Below are 16,409 nucleotides of genomic sequence, written 5' to 3' on the forward strand. Positions count from 1 at the left end.
TGTGCTCTAAGCAACAAACCATTTCATAAGCCATAAAAATATCTATGGCAGGCTGTTTTCTAGGCTCCAGTTGGTGCAGAAAGAAGGTAATTACATTTGAAGGCTGTATCACTGGATGCTTGGCTCATCTGCTGTTCAGCTTCCACTCTAATAATACAAAAGCTCGCATCAGCAGCTTAGCCAGCATGCAGGGCTATCCATCCTTGTCTTTGCCCAGTGGGTCCTGCCTCCGTGCCACTGCAGGATTGTGCTCCAAACATCTCACGTTACAGCAGTCCTTGTCATCGAATTAGTTCTGCCTCACACCAAATATGATCACTAAAGGATGATGAAGATCTCTGAAGCACAATTCGCTTTGCGATGTCAGCCTGCTGTCCGTCAGCCGTGCCCGGGTGTCCCCCTGTCATCTCGATCTGCTGGATCAGCTCCTCATCACAGCATCTGAGCCACCTCCTTGTCCTCTCCTGTGCCTCTTCCTTGTGACCTCTCTCCCCTCCCCTGAGAGATGGCTGCGGCTTTTCTCCTGCACTCTCTGAACTCGTATCTGAAGCAAAAGTTATGGCGCTGGAGATTAAGCAGTGAGGACACCCAATTGTCGAAGGACATTGGCAAATCAATTCAAGCAATGATACCGGCAGATTAACTGGTTGCAATGCCATGCATTCAACAGGCCACAGAAAAATCTTGGGGTAGGCTTAGAAAACATGGGATTTTAGAGAATAACAACTGACAAATTCTTTTTATTTGCCTGAGGCTGTTTTTAAGTTTGTTCAGCTTAGGCTTTTCAGGCTGGACACTGACTTTTTTGGTAATGACTCCTGAGATTGTCTTGCCATATTCACATAACTCCAGGATTAGGGATTTTGAAATGATCACCAGCTATCCCAGTTTTCATGATAAAATTGTGACTCTTGGCAGCACATCTGGCAGCAGCAAGGTGAACTTTGAGAACTCTGAATTAAGTTTTGCTTTAGTGGATGAGACTGCTGCTGTATCGCGGACTACAAGGTACTGTAGGACGCAATGGGCAGGTTCTCTATGTTTCCCAGCAGAAAGTGCTACGGAACAGCTCTGTCCTTCCAGAGCTGCCCAAGCTGCGTCTTCCTTGCTGATGATTGTGTCATTAATTTCCCAGCCTCAACACGCTAACGAGCCATCCTCGGCCTGCCATGAACACCCTGTCCCAAGGAGCCCTCAGTCTGCTGCCGAGAGACGCAAGAATTTAGCAAGTTATTTTTCTTCTTGTTAAGAATGCCCTTGTATAAACCCAGCTGAGGGGAAGCGGAACGTGCCAGCCGCACGCTGCTCCTGACAAATAGCTGGAGGACACTGCAAGCGTGGTATTCCGTCGCTGCTGTGGCTTACAGCGGGACAGGCGCCTGCAAGCCCACGGGGCTATTTCAGGCTCAGTCTCTGTTGGGGAGCTGGTTAGATGCCATCCTAGAGCAGCCCTTTTCTTCAGCTGTGTTTTCATTGCAAAGGGAAGGCCTTTACTCAGGTTGTTTCGGCATCGTCAGGGAAGGGAATAGCACGGAGGAGCACTGATTGGTGTTAGGGAGGGAATCGCCGTCCCTGCAGCAAGGAAGGTGTGAGGAGGGCAGCCCGGTGATCGTGCTGTTCAGGTGCGCTGTGCAGCCGTCTGGGCCACCCCTTGCTAGAGGCTAAACTGAGAATTGCACAGTCCTTCCCCTGGTGTCCCTTAGCAATTAGTGTATATGGATTGTAATCATGAGGACTGAGGCTCTTAGTGCTCTTTCTCCTGGATAAATGGTTGAGCAAAAGACAGTCTGTTGCATAAAGTAATTTAGCCTATGAATGATGGTTCATTAGCAGCCCACAGACTGTCACTGCCTATAGTAGTGTGGGCTCTTTCTGCAGTCGAGTTAACTCTTTCACCCTCTCCTTCAGTTGCCAAGGATTCGGTTTGCAGAGCGTGGAGTTAAATGTGGCTGTGCCACAGTATTACAATGGTCTTCTCCCTTCAGAGCCTTAAATAATGCAACAACATCCCCAAGAAACTGCCAACTTTTAACACTGTCTAATGACGGATGGGGAATGAAGGAAGCTATTATTAATCAAGAGATGAGTCAGATATGAAAATAACACCTTTTCCTAGACAATATTATTACACTGAGGAAATGAAAAAGACTCATTTTCTTTTCCAAAGGAACAGGCCTTGAGCATTAGAAATGCGCATTGCAGAGCCTGGTGCTGTTTGAGGGAGTAGCTCCAGTAAGCGAGCAAACCCCATCTCACCTTTGCATCTGTCCCAGCTGTGCCACGTTTTGGAGCCTGGGTGCTGGGCAGACATTGCTGCGCTTCCCAGGAAAGGAACATCTAAGGCTTTGTTTGAAAAGCAAGATTGTAGCCCAAGGTAATTTGGCGCTGGTGATAGAGGAGGGGAATGGAAAAATCAGTTCTTGGATTTAAGCTCTATGCAGTCTCATACACTCAGAGAAACCCACGCAGATCCTGGAGGGAATCCTGACACTCAGGGCCATGCTGCTGTCATGTTAACAAAATCTGCTGTACATTACTAACCAGGACTTCAGAAGGAAAAATCATCTTGGGGGTTTTGGGGGACAATTTCCAAAAGGAGATAAATGTCTCAAGGGAGAAAAAACCATTGATCCTATTGACTTTCACTGGTATTTGTTTTCCTAATTCTCTTAAGAGATGTTTGCAAGAGAAGTGCTTTGTTTGTCTATGAATAGAGCTATGCTGTATTGACAGTGGTCCTGCTTTGGATATAACAGTATCCATAAAGCTCTGCTGGGGTCAGTGCAATAAAAACAGCCTCACCAATGCAAGTCCAAATAGAAGCCTTAGAAGCCATTCACCTAGATGATTGTATCTTGCAACAGTGAACAAGCCCTCTCCTTTGTATAGCTTTAGGTCTTTAGGCCCGTATATGGGGCACAGTGTTCTGCAGCTGCTCCAGAAATGGGCTGGGATTCTGTGTTTCCAGTAAGACTCACAGGGACTGGCCATGAGACTTGTCTGCTGTTCCCCTCAGACATTTATCTGCCTCCATGGCTCTCTGGAAGCAACACAGGAAGATGTAGCATTTGTGCATCGTTAGCATAAATCCCAGAGTGGGAGGAACATACCAGCCTTTAGCCATTTCCTCTGTGCATCTGTTTGACCATGTTGCTTTTTTGCCCCATAGCCGGACGAGTTGACCAACGCCTTGGAGATCAGTAACATCGTCTTCACAAGCATGTTTGCCCTGGAGATGCTCCTGAAACTCCTTGCCTTTGGCCTCTTCGGCTACATCAAGAACCCGTACAACATCTTTGACGGGATCATAGTTGTCATCAGGTCACTGGCAGTTCTTTCTCCGCTGTGGCTTTTCTGCCAAGGGCTCAGACCAGTTGGGGAGTGGGATGGGGAACAGGAATGACGTGGCGTGTGTTAATCCAGGGCTCACTGGCTATGATGTGCTATAATTATGCTGGCCTTTTAGATTCCTGTCGTTAGAAGTGCTGTCCAAAGTAAATGGACCTGGGAGATGGAGAACAAAGTCTATTTACGCCACACATCTGGCACTGTGGTCAATTTTCCACTGAAGTGCAGAATGTCTGGTCCTGGGAAAGGAGTACTGTGAGTGTCCATATCCCAGCGTGTGCCCTCCCTCTCCCAAATAAACACATAACTCAGGCCGGAATAGGGCAAGCAGTGCTGTTCACTCCTCGATCAGTAAATTTGGGGCAGAGAAGTCAAGGGACACACAGAAGGTGTAAACCAGGATAGTGCTCTTGGCTTCAGTTGGCTCATCCATTAGATTCAGAGAAGCGAGGAGGAACAGAGGCCCAGAACTGTGGCCTGATCAAACCAACCCACCCCAAGAAATGTAAATCCCTCTGGATATTGTACAAAATTGTGATCCACATTTTGTGGCTAGGCTTGTGACTGATTGTAGTGATACAGACTAGCAGGAGACATGCCACGTTGTGAAGAGCCACAGAAAGCAAGGGAATTAAAGAATCAGCTAGAAAGGATATAGGTTGTGCATGAGCATGTGTGTCTGCACAACTGGGAAGTGAAGGTGTTTTTCAGAAGCAAGAAAGTAGCAGGCAAATAAACTGCCCCTTTAGGGCTTAAATGGTGTGATATCCTGTAAGAAACCAGCCTGCTCGGGGCTTTCACAGTACGGTACTGCTGTTTATAGTACTTCTCCTTCTGGTGTTCCTGCAGCGTCTGGGAGATCATCGGCCAGTCGGATGGAGGCCTCTCTGTGCTACGAACTTTTCGGCTGCTCCGGGTGCTGAAACTGGTGCGTTTCATGCCCGCCCTCCGTCGCCAGCTGGTGGTCCTGATGAAGACAATGGACAATGTAGCCACCTTCTGCATGTTGCTCATGCTTTTCATCTTTATCTTCAGGTACCAGAGGCTGCAGCTCTTCTTCAATTAATTGTTCAGCTTGCTTAAGTAATATGTAGATTAGAATAATGATACACTGCATTTGCTAGGCTGCCTACATGATAGAAGTGCTCACAACAGACTGACAAGCAAACACTCAACAGACTATTTACCTCTTTTTGGTCTCAGTTTTTCATGCAGTATTGTAATTCTGTAGATGAACGAAGTACACAAACAGGCAAGAATTGCTCTGGAGTTCTTGGGAGGCTTGTTTAGCTGTGTCTCAGGAAGCTGTCAGTAGCTGGACTCTACCAGTGTTATATTTGAGATGGAGGTTGTACAGACTCCAAGACTTCTGTCTGTTCCACCCTATAATACTCCTCAGGATCCTATTCTTGGAAACCAGTTGGATTAGGGAGCTGGCAATATGGTTTGTCATTTTCTAGACAAAGGAGATCCCTGATTTGACTTCAGAGTAGACAATTGTAATGAAATGTGACACAGAAGAACCAAATGGCAGGGTTTGATCAGTGATCATACCAGTGGTGGAGCAGAGCCCTTCTTCCTGGGAGGCAGCCCTGGCACAGAAAACAGTGTGGGTGAAAAGCATCCACTGCAATCACTGCAATCCTCCTTGCAACCCTGGTTCACACAATAACGTGTTTCTTCCATCTTCCTTTTTTCCCACTCTAGCATTCTCGGCATGCATCTTTTTGGATGCAAGTTCAGCCTGAAAACTGATACAGGAGACACAGTTCCAGATAGAAAGAATTTCGATTCCTTACTTTGGGCCATTGTGACCGTATTTCAGGTAAGCTCTGGATCCTCTGGGAAGTTTTAATGTAGACCACCTGGACAAGTTATTTCACTTTTAAAAAAAACCCCTGTTCTAGTAGGTCTCAAATTTGGACTGAAACAGCACTGTAGAGTTACTAGGGCAAAGCGATTGTGTTTCTGAGTTAGCTGGTCTCTGTAAGCCGTGATAGAGAAGCAGTCTACTCAAAATCATCACTGTGCATATTTGTTGTCAGTAAAAGTAAAGTCTAACAAGGCCTGGAAATCCACCCTTATTTTCCTTTCATGTAGTCAGTAAGGTCAAGACCCACAGTCTACTGTCCATTCTGCTGCTACTCTGTAGATCTCTGTCCCCTTACTTGCCTTCACTGCCTCAAAAATGCACTTTGCGAACAATTTCATTTAAGTGGGAGTGACAAATACTGTCACAAATCAGAGGTGGAGTTGCTGGCTCTATATGCTGGGAAAGTCTTTATGTAAAAAGTTGTGTTTCCTCTGCAGACAGGATCTGTAATGTGCTTGAAATTACTGGCATATTCCACAATGGAGCAATAAGCTGCTATTTCCAGGACATTCTAAATATAAAGATTAGTCTTTTCTGTTTAAAAGCTCAGTCTTCAGAGCCCGAGTGCAGCAAGTGAGGCACAATGTAAACAACGTTAAGCTAAGTTTCTAAATCCAGAGTAGGTGTTCACCGCGGTATCATTCAAGGTAGAAACCAGTCCAGAGTCTTCACGGTGAAGAATATAACTTCTTGCAAAGTTTTCCTTCTTACAAAGGAGCAAGGACAAATCAGCATTAGTCTCACAGGTTCACATTTTTCTTTTACCAACATAAACAGAGATTTCTGCATTTATTCTAACAGTCCCTTGGGAAGTAGAGTTGGCACAGAGCACAGGGGCTCAGTCCTACATCCCGTGAAGGTTAATGAATGGCATGACTCAGTGCAGCTGACTGCATTCATATTCCCAAAGCTACCTTGTTTTTAGGAGGGTTAGAGGCCATTTTCACTGTAAGCATGAATTAATGTGGAGGATGAATCTGTCATGTTTCTCTTAGGCCCCAGGATTTTTGAGCCCCAGGAAAGCTAGAAGAGTGGGAATCCCTGAGGAAGGTCTCTTGGAGCAAGGCTTTGCAAAGATGTGTATTTTTTTTGCCCAGCTTGTCAGTGCTTTTACCTAATGGAAGCCACTTTGCCTCCCTGAGTTTCTTGAGCCACCCAATGTCATTTATCTCATCAAATATCATGTCCCCTGCCCTTTCCCTCAGCTCCAGATGCCTTATAAAGAGCAGCCCGAAAGGAGACAGCAGCTCTGGCCTCAGGTCTGTTATCTTGTGGTGGTTATCAAAGGAGGCAATATCGCCACCAAATAATGGGACTCGTACCAGCGCATCCTTCATGTTACCATATCTAGGATCTGAACGAGTCATCTCTATGAGCAGCGGTGTGCTCAATCTTCCTGCAGAGAGGGGAGGTTTGGCCAGGAGAGAGCTCTCACATGCAAAGATCTAAATAAAGGAATGGTTTGCTGTCTCATCTCATGAGACCTGCTAATGATTATGCTCAGAAAAGGTCAAAAGGAGAGGAAGAAATGGATGAGTCGCTATTTGAATGCAGCTGCTGTGCATGAGAGGAGTGGAATAATTAGAGAGTCTTCCCCTTCACCTCTCTGCAGATCCTCACTCAAGAGGACTGGAACGTGGTCCTGTACAATGGGATGGCGTCTACATCCTCATGGGCAGCACTCTACTTTGTGGCCCTGATGACCTTCGGCAATTATGTGCTCTTCAACCTTCTTGTTGCCATTCTGGTAGAAGGCTTCCAGGCAGAGGTAAGAGATATGAGCAGAGGGAGGGAGAAAACTGAGAAGCAGTGTAGGCAAGAGTGTCGTGATGAATCCATGTCAATGCAAACATCTAGCCATACAAGCAGCCCTAAATTTAAACTTAAGGGGTGTAGATGAGCTGGGTTGGGCTCGGGAAGCTCTTGTGAATCTATCTTTGCAAATAAGGTGCACTGGACTTGGCATGGGACTTGGGAGACCAACACTTTGGTTGATCTGCTACAGGGTCTGTTGTGTGACCTAGAGGAAATAATTTAGGATTAATTTAACTCACAAAATCTCCCATATGTTTTGTGTTTCTTTATGGCGGGCCTCAGGCCTTCAATATATCTATCCAGTGCTAGTCATGGGGACCAGGTAGGATGTGAACTGGCTCTCAGTCCAGGCCTTCCCTTTGTGACTCTGTCCCTTATGTGTTATTTGAGGCTAGTAGCACAGCTATTCAAAAGCTGCGTTGCAAGGTTACAAACATTAAATTTTGAGATACTTAGGATGATGTAGGACATATAAATGCTAAAGAGATTTTTTACCTACACCTGAAAATAATGTCTGTATCAGGTCAATGAGCAGGGAATTTATGATAAACTGCAGGCATCTCATCTCACATGGAAAGGATTAGAGAAATTATTTTGTTTCTCAGGCAAAGGTGATATGCTGTGTCCTGATCTGAGCTAGGCAGGAACAATAGCAGCTGTGCAGGCAATCCTGTGCCACACGATGGAGAGCGGCAGGCCACGCTGGTGTGAGCGGTGCAAGTGGTATAGTACTGGTGTGAGTGGGGGGCCCATGCACCCTCTTAAGTTTTCCTCCCCACTGGCAAGTCTACTCCAGGTCTGCTTTCAGCATCCTGAGGGAGTGAAACCAGCCATCCCCTGCCCTATCCTGCTCTTCTCCATCTTCCTTTCAGCTCATAGCAAGTCCGTTTGTGGGAGATTTTAAGTGAGGATGATCTGTTTCGGTTGTAAATATAACAATATATGTGCACATATATATTGTCCAGGAACAAAATACTTTTTTCAAAGTCCTAGTGCAAATGGAAATGATTTTGAGACTTACCAAAAATCATCGAGTCTCAGTTAAAGCTAAGAATAGTGGCATTGAAAGGGCTTACGTCGTGCTTTGGGATTTTTTAATTATTACTTTTTTATTTCTGCAACCATCAAGAAGGGAAGCTTTGCTTGGTGCTGCATTGGCTTCAGAGACACACAGACTGAGAAAGAAAATGAGAAAATGGCTTCAGTTTTCACTGCCTTAGCTCCCAAGGGAAAGAGGAGAAAGAAATTATTTTTATAAGGGTTTTTTTTTTTTTCACTTTCCATTGTTTCCCCAGAAATGGTATCGTGCTCTCATTTGCCGTGTTTAGATCACACTTAGATGAACCTTCGCTGACCATGGAATATAATTGAAATATTCATGGACTGAAAATTCACTTGTCTCAAGCCAGCACAGCCACATGTATGTCTTTCAAGGATATCTGTATAGATTCATTATTAAAACATCCCTCCTAGCTTCCTTACAGCACTAGCGGAAGAAAATTACTTGAAACAACAGGAGCCAAGCCCCAGTTTGGAAAACAACCACCCCAGTCTACATCACTCAGGGCTGTTTCATGGATGCTGAGGGTGGTGAGTGCCACCTGCGTGCACAGAGAAGACACAAGTAGTCCAGCTCATTGCTTTCAAAATGAACGGCTCTGCACTGCATTAGTGGGCATTTTAATGTCTTGTGCAATGTGGTCCATGCCCTGAAGATCCAGCACAGCTGACCAAGAAGGTCTTTTTCCAAGAACAAGCCTGTACTCCATGTGTCAGTGACTAGGGCTCATGCTGACACTGTTTATTTCCAAATTCCTGTAGTTTTCTCTGTGTCACCGATCTCAGCATCTCCTGGCTTTGCTCTGGATACTGTAACACTTTTGCCATATTGCTGTTCTAGTGCAGCCTGTTGCAGATAGAGGTGGGCATTTTAGCCACTAACCTAGTAAGACCAAAGCAAAGGAATCATCAGTATTTCTACAGGCTCTGCAAGTAGCTGTTGTCTTCCAAGCCAGAGGGGGTTTTCCTCCAGGAGAGTTGTAGCTGTATTCAGAGTGGTTGTGCTGGACCTCAGTTCTGACAGAAAATGACACAGGCCATAGCAGACTAAAGTCTGTGGTAAAGTAATAGATTTTTCTGAACTGAATGCAGAAGCAACCAATACAGTTGGCCATGTGATAGCTCAGAGTATTCAGTGGCCAGACGTGTCAGATATCCTCAGATTCCACCAGCCAGCAAATCTGGGTGGAAAAAGCAGGCATGCCAGGGAAACCCAAACAGACGATAACCAGCACGTGTGACCTGACTGACTGGAAACTGCTCCTGCTCAAGCAATCTCGCATTTAGGCACAGAGAGCCCTTGTACAGCAGTTTGCATCCTTTGTTCCTGATTGCTTTAGTCTTCTCTACTCAGCAACCTGGCAGCTTGCAGGTATCTTTGTACGGTACAGATCCCATTCCTTACCTGCCCTCTTGGAGCTTGAATCACCTGCTAATGTGAAGCAAGAAATGGGCAGCCTCGCACAGTACTCTCTGAGTGTGTGGTTACAGACCTAGCCGAATGGCTGTCGTTTTCTCGCTCAGGCTTAATGGCTCCTTTTGGAGCTGTTACGGACCATGATTTAAATGTGTGTAAGGAGTAGTTTTCAAAGCTTGTATTATTCGCTCAGTGCTGCCTCAGAAAAGGCCAGCAACCACAGGCGTGACATTTGCAGGGCACATTTTGCTCTCCGCTTCCATTTTTTATAAATCCTGACATTAAGCCTATGGGCTTGTCAGTTGGCTCATAGTGAGGTATTAGCTGTGTTACAGAAAACCCTTCTCAGGGCTATATTTCAGCTACCAGGGCTCGATTCAAGTCTTGCACTTATAAATGCATAACTTAGCTCTGGTTGTAAACCAACGATGTTTACAGTCTCCTTGGACAACTCGCAGGAAGAAGTATCAGTGGAGCTGGGTTTTCTTTTGTCCTCCCTGGTTCTGTTGGTATGCTGGGAATACGGCAGAAATTCTTGTTTTGACCTCTGAGTTTGCCCTCTTATAGGGTGATGCCCTTCGCAGTTATAGAAGACACTGAGGTGCACTTCTCCTCCCATTGCTCAGGTGTTTCTTGTACTTAGATGGAGAGTGACTCCTGGGAGACTTGTGCAGCTAAGAGGGTGCACATTAGAGCTGCTCTAAGCTCTGAACCATCAGCAGCGTTTCAGCAAAGACACTAAAAATTGTGCTGTGAATCACAGTACACAGTCTCATCTTGACCTCAGGTTCTGATCTGCCTGTGGAGCAAGTTTGGCAGGAGTATCCCTAGAAGAGAATAGGCTTAAATGGCCACAAAAACATTTCTAGTACATTTGTGCTTAGGACAACAAGCAGCCAGACTTCAAACAGGACCGTTATTGCATATTTGTGCTCACATTGTTCCCATGTCATTTTGAAATCTACCCCAGAGCTGCTCTGGAAGAGCAGACAGACCTTCCAAAATTATGCAAATCTTTCATCTAGTCTGCACTAGCGCTTCTGCTCCAAAACAGAACATGAGTAAGGGAGCTTAAGCCTTTCAGTCATCCTGTCTGTTTGGCTGCATCAGTTCACAATACATCACAGATGAAATTAAGTTCACTGCCACTTCAGCACCATGTCTCTAGAAACCATGGTGATTTGTTCAGGCATCAGTTAAGGAACTGTGCTCCCTTTTCTGGGATCAGCTCCTTTAATCCAACCATTTGCTATCAATTTGCACGGCTTTTCTGCAGTCTTGATGGATCAAGCCAGAGTCATGCCGACAGCCTGCTGCAATCTCTCCTCTCTGCAGACCTCCCCCAGCAGAGGAGAACCTGACAGTAGCTCTTCTGTCCTGGGCTTGTACATTATCTAGGCTGATCATTTTTCGTAGCAGAGGCAGAGATGTATGAAAAGGAAAAATAACTGGACTTCCAGGAGGAAAGCCAGTCTGAGGGTGGCTGGCTGTTCTCTGTCCTGAGATGATTCTGTGCTGCCAGCCAAGCTGGCCCCATTCCCTTCTGCCTCAGCCTCAATGTTGCCAAGAGATTTCCCAATACAATCTCGATTACCAGCCAGCGTGAAGAAAGCAAATCAAGACTGGGTTTTTAGATCTAAGTCAAATTTACAGTGCTGTCAAATAAAGAAGAAAAACCCTTCAACATCCTTTGACGTTAAAACCTCAGTGCTTTCAGCTGGGATCATAGAGAGGGTGAATATGGAACCCCACAATGCCAATTTTTCTTAGTCGCTCCTCTGATTACAGCTGCCATTTCCTGTTCTCCCCTGGGATACGCTGCTCAGCAAGGCTGGGCTCAGTGGAGGAAGCATGACAACATTGTGGGAACAGCAGTCACAATCACAACATCATCCTTTCTGTACAAGTACGAAAATGAATCAAAACGAGGAGGAGGGACTTGCTTGGGGTCATTCCCCAGGGCAGTGTCAGAGGGAATTTGGCATTCTGCCCTCCTGGTTCTTGGGGCCACAGTTAAACTAACCATGGGGAGCTGAGGTATCTCTGAGCTGCTAAGTAATCCAAATGGCTGTTGTGCTAAAGTTTAAATGAATTGGGTCTGTTAATTATCCTTCTCTCTGCAGGGTGATGCCAATAGGTCAGACACAGATGAGGACAAGACATCTGCCAACTTTGATGATGATTTTGAGAAGCTAAAAGACCTCCGAGCAACAGGTGAGATTTTGTTTCTACATTTTCCTGGGAATCTGAAAGCTACAACTCTGCTTCTGCACTCATCTTTTCATACAGACTTATGGGAGAAAGTGGAAGAATCCATTTTATTTGGCAATTAATCCGATAGCTGTGTTAACAGAGCAGCTATGCGAGAAGTGTTGGGAAAGCTAAATAAGCATTGATATTTCCTTTAAACAGATGTTTTTTTCTAATTTAAACTATACTAGAATATTTGGATATGTCTCATCGTTTCTTCTGTATCATTACCACAAAGTGGTTTGCTGACAGCAATATTCTCACACTACTTCTCAGCAGCTTTTCAAATCAATCATGTTCTCATCTGGTTTTTTTGGTTTCTCACACAAATGCATTTAGGTGAGGTTTGAATGATGGAAATGTTGCTGTTCATTTGTGTTACAGGAGGGCCTGGCAATTGATTTGAGGTAAGGCCACATTGTACTAGTGTACTATAAACATGGAATAGTAGGTGACAGGCCTCACTCTATAAAGTTTGCAACCAGATAGGGGACAGGAAGGGATCACATATTTTAACACAACGAATAGCATGATGGTAAACAGGATCCAGTTTAGTTCCTCTGTACTTTGATTCTCAGCTTGGGCTCGTTACGATTGCTTGAAATGCTTCTAAACCAGGATTCGTTTCAGCTAAGGAAGTTATATTGATTGTGGTGAGCAGATGGAATTCAGCTGAGGAAGGGGCAGAAGTAATTTGTTGGGGAAGCTGAGACAGAGCTGCATCACGGCAAGGTGATGGAGCTGCTCAGTCTGCAGAGCAAGCAACAAATTCCAAACACCAAGTGATTGAATGAATGTCCATTGCAAATAGTTGGCAAGGAACCCACAGCACCAACTATGCACCAGCTTTGCACCAACTATTCACTGAGCAGCTTCAAATAATAAGAGAGTTTTAGGGGAAAGAAATATTGTCAGCTCTTCTCAGGTAATACAGGAATAGAAAACGGGGCTGAACTTGCCATCAAAGTCCATGAGTAATTGTGTGTCTCCATAAGCCTCATAGGTGCCAACCGGTGACTAAACAGCATAAGGACATTAACAATTCTATTACAATGCCGTTGGTCTGTAAACAGATACACTGGCAAGAGGCACGTGTATGGCAGATTAGCAAATTTTGAGCTGGATCTTCCACCCCTCAAAGTGAATGGCAGTGTTCCCATGGACTTCTGTGGTGCAGATCAGGTATTTGTGCACAAGCCAGGAACTAATCAGATGATACAATAGAAGCACACTGCATTACAAAAGGAGCCAGTGGAAGAAAAAAAGCAGGGGTAATGCACTCGTTTGGATTTCTCACTGCAGACTTGTACTTTTTTCCTGCTGGTCGCAGGTACTCCCGTCCTTGTCCCTCCTTAAGACTGATTCTGCAGTTATTCAACCAGAACCCACTAAGCCCAGTAAAACAGGAGCTAGTTCAACTTTAGTTTTGTGTTTGAAATTAGGCTTTTGGGTTTGAGTATTACAACACTCCATAGGACTGGATGTGTTATGTCTGGTTTGTCTTCAGTGTGAATATGTTTTTTGCGCTCTGTACTTGCCACACAGCTGAAATAGGTGCTTTCTGCAGTTGCCACAGAGATGTGCCATTAGATTTCTCTGTTACAGGAGGTTTACTCTTCTAAACGGGTGGATGTGTAAAAGCAACCTCCATTTCCTGTCCCCTGAACAGATGACTGACAAGGACTGATGTTTGCTTAGTGCCTTCCCCATAAAGGAACTTGGAGCACATCAGAACTGCATAAAAATCTCTGTGCCAGACTATGACAAGGAGAAGAGATTAACTTCCTAGAGTGAATTTAGCCAGTCCTCAATGTCCTTTCCCTGGAAACTCTCTCCCAGTCCTGCAAAACTGTAACTCCACTTTCTAAATCCCAAGAAACAGTGAGCAAAAGAAGCTTCCTTTGGAGGGCAATGAGTTGCAAGTCCAGGCAGGGCCGAAGGCCTCTTAAAAGGTTGTGACATTTGCCTTATGCCTTTCAGCATGGTAGGGGTGATCTTATTGCCCGCAACATTTCATCTCCATTTGGCAGAGTTCCTAGAAGACCCGAGGAGTAATGTCCATTTTAAAGAGTGGTTTCTGTAGCTGAGCATTCACCTCGTATTCTCTCTCCCCTTCTCTCCAGAAATGAAGATGTACTCGCTTGCCGTCACCCCAAATGGACACCTGGAGGGCAGGGGAAGCATGCCACCTCCTATAATCATGCGCACTGCTGCCACACCAATGCCCACACCAAAGTGTTCCCCACACATGGATTCAGTGCACACTTTTGTGGACTCGAGGAGAGGGAGTAACGCTTCGCTAGACCCCTTGAGCTACGATCAGAAGTCCTTGGTAGGTTCCTATTGGTAACAACTCTCCCTCAAGTGCCCGCCAGTGGCACAGATGATATATGCGTGTGTGTGCACACGTTGCCAAAAAATAAAAAGGTGGGTGATAGAGGTGAGAAGTATGTGGAAAGGCAGGAGGAGAACAGAGTTGAGAGGGAGAAATGAATGGGTGTGCTATGCTGGGGCAGGACAGTTACAACATAACAGTCAAGGACAGTGAGTATATGAAGAGGGGAGACAGGGATGTACTGGGATTCAGTGTTTTCCTGCCTCGTATCTGATTGGAAGTCCATGCCCAGCCACCTCACTGGAGAGGCGCAACCTGAGACAAGTCATAAGTTCATGCAGTTATTCCAGCAAACCCCTCTGAGGAGGAGCAGGCATCTTTCGCCAACCACACTGGCCATTTTGTGGTGTCTTGGAGAAGCTGTCAAGTGTTCCTGTGAGGATGAGGCCTGCTTCCCCCCACAGTGTTTTAGGGTTGCGTCTTGAATCCACCTTATGGCAAGGGAAATGAAGCATTTGTCCTTACCAACACAGGAGCTGAGCTCTGGTTACAGTACGGCAGCCCCATTGGAGGGGAAACAGAGGAAACAAGGTATGAGCTGACTGATTGCCACCAGACACAGCTCATGGAGCAGAGGTCTGGCTGGAGCTGACTGCTACACAGCTCATGGAGCAGAGGTCTGGCTGGAGCTGACTGCTTTGGCAACTGATTGCGTTTTGCCTGCAATAGGGGAGCGGGAGGGCAGCTCTGTGAAAACAGAGGGAGCAGAGTTAATAGACAAAGTGGATTTCTGCTGCTGCTTATCTATCCCATTCCTCTGCTCTGTAACTGCAATATCATGTTCAAATCAAGGCAGCGGACCGTGAAGGCACTTCACGCAGAGACAGAGCCACTATTCCCTTTGGTAAGCTGCTTAGTCAAGGTAATGCTTTGGAAAAGAAAATAGAGATGACTGTTGTTTACCTTGGGGTTTCATGGGATTGTGAGTTGCTGGAGAGGGTTGTTTATTGTTTGAATCCTTTCTCTGAGAGCACATCAGTGCCACCAGCCAAAGGAAGATGAAGCAGTCAGAGGAGAGCTGGCCAACACTGAAGAGGAGGAGGAAGGCAGTTTGCCTCATTTTGTGCTGGGAAGAAGCCATGGAGGGAAAAGGAGTTTTCCTTCTAGCTTTTCTGCTCTGACCTTAAGTGCTCTCATCCTGGCAACAACCTACCAGCCAAAGTGCACTGACATGCTGACCAGTGCCAGAAATTTGCTGTAAGGGAAACATTCATTCCACCTCCTTATGCAGCAAATTGAAGAGAAAGTGCTACAGGTGTAGTTCAAAGAGTACCTTCAGTGTGGGCTTAGCTGGGTGCTTGGCTCCCATCTCAAGGCATTGGCATGATGAAATCAGAGCAGTGAGGAAAGCTGGAAGGGGAAAACATGACTTGCAACAAGAAGGGTCTTCCAGTCTGGGCAAAATGCCATATCCTTTAGCTTCCTTCTGCAAACAAACCCTCAAATGTCTTTCTCCTCTCTCAGTCCAGCCTCCGCAGTTCCCCTTGCGCCAACTGGGGCAGCAGCAGCAACTGGGGAAGCCGCCGCTCAAGCTGGAATAGCCTGGGCAGAGCCCCGAGCCTCAAGAAGAAGAACCAGTCAGGAGAAAGAGAGTCCTTGCTCTCTGGGGAGGGGAAAGGCAGCACAGACGATGACTCCGATGACGCCAAGTCCAGCACAGTCAGCAGGCCCTCGTTGCACCGCCGGGCCGAGTCCCTGGACTACCGCAGCTCCCTGGACCTGCCTGAGCTGCTCCAGTTGCCCACCATGCGTCACTCGCTCAGTATCAGCCCCATCGCCGTTCTGCCTGCCGAGTACCAAGACTGCAACGGCAAGATGGTTCACGTCCCCAGCGAGTTCTTCCTGCGTGTCGATGGCCACAAAGAGGACGCCATGGACTATGAGGATGACATGGAGGATGTGAGTTGAGGGAGAAACTGGGCATTCATGCATTAAGTGGCTTTTCCACTCCAAGAAGGCTGATTAAAAATCAGGCTTTGAAATGTGTTACTGCCTAATGGCTGTTGTAGACAAAGTGAATCCAGATCCAAGTGATGGGCAATCCACTTCCCAAAAAGGTTTTTTTTTTTAGCTAGTGGGTTGGGTTGTTACCTTGCAGTGGTCTCTAATGATGTAAAACTGCAAGGGATTGTGTGTGCATTTGCCTAGTTTTTGGACTGGTTGAGATTGTCCCCCTGGCCCAGGATGCCTCCAAAAATGAGCTGTAGACACAACAGCTGGCTAATGTCTTTGCTCACAAGAGCTGTTTGGCA

General features: G+C 46.1%; 1 protein-coding gene across 1 annotated transcript in view; it reads left to right on the plus strand.

Moving 5' to 3' along the window:
• The window catches only part of CACNA1H (calcium voltage-gated channel subunit alpha1 H), a 257,431-nt gene that overhangs the window by 198,283 nt on the left and 42,739 nt on the right, over positions 1 to 16,409 (plus strand). Inside the window, exons 10-16 of the mRNA XM_075719023.1 lie at positions 3,170 to 3,321; positions 4,198 to 4,383; positions 5,056 to 5,173; positions 6,834 to 6,989; positions 11,636 to 11,726; positions 13,886 to 14,094; positions 15,622 to 16,056. Of these exons, the coding sequence (XP_075575138.1) occupies positions 3,170 to 3,321; positions 4,198 to 4,383; positions 5,056 to 5,173; positions 6,834 to 6,989; positions 11,636 to 11,726; positions 13,886 to 14,094; positions 15,622 to 16,056 (1,347 nt within the window). The remainder of the gene's footprint in view (positions 1 to 3,169; positions 3,322 to 4,197; positions 4,384 to 5,055; positions 5,174 to 6,833; positions 6,990 to 11,635; positions 11,727 to 13,885; positions 14,095 to 15,621; positions 16,057 to 16,409) is intronic.

Source organism: Pelecanus crispus, chromosome 11 (genome assembly GCF_030463565.1).
Source record: "Pelecanus crispus isolate bPelCri1 chromosome 11, bPelCri1.pri, whole genome shotgun sequence".
Classification (NCBI taxonomy): Eukaryota; Metazoa; Chordata; class Aves; order Pelecaniformes; family Pelecanidae; genus Pelecanus; species Pelecanus crispus.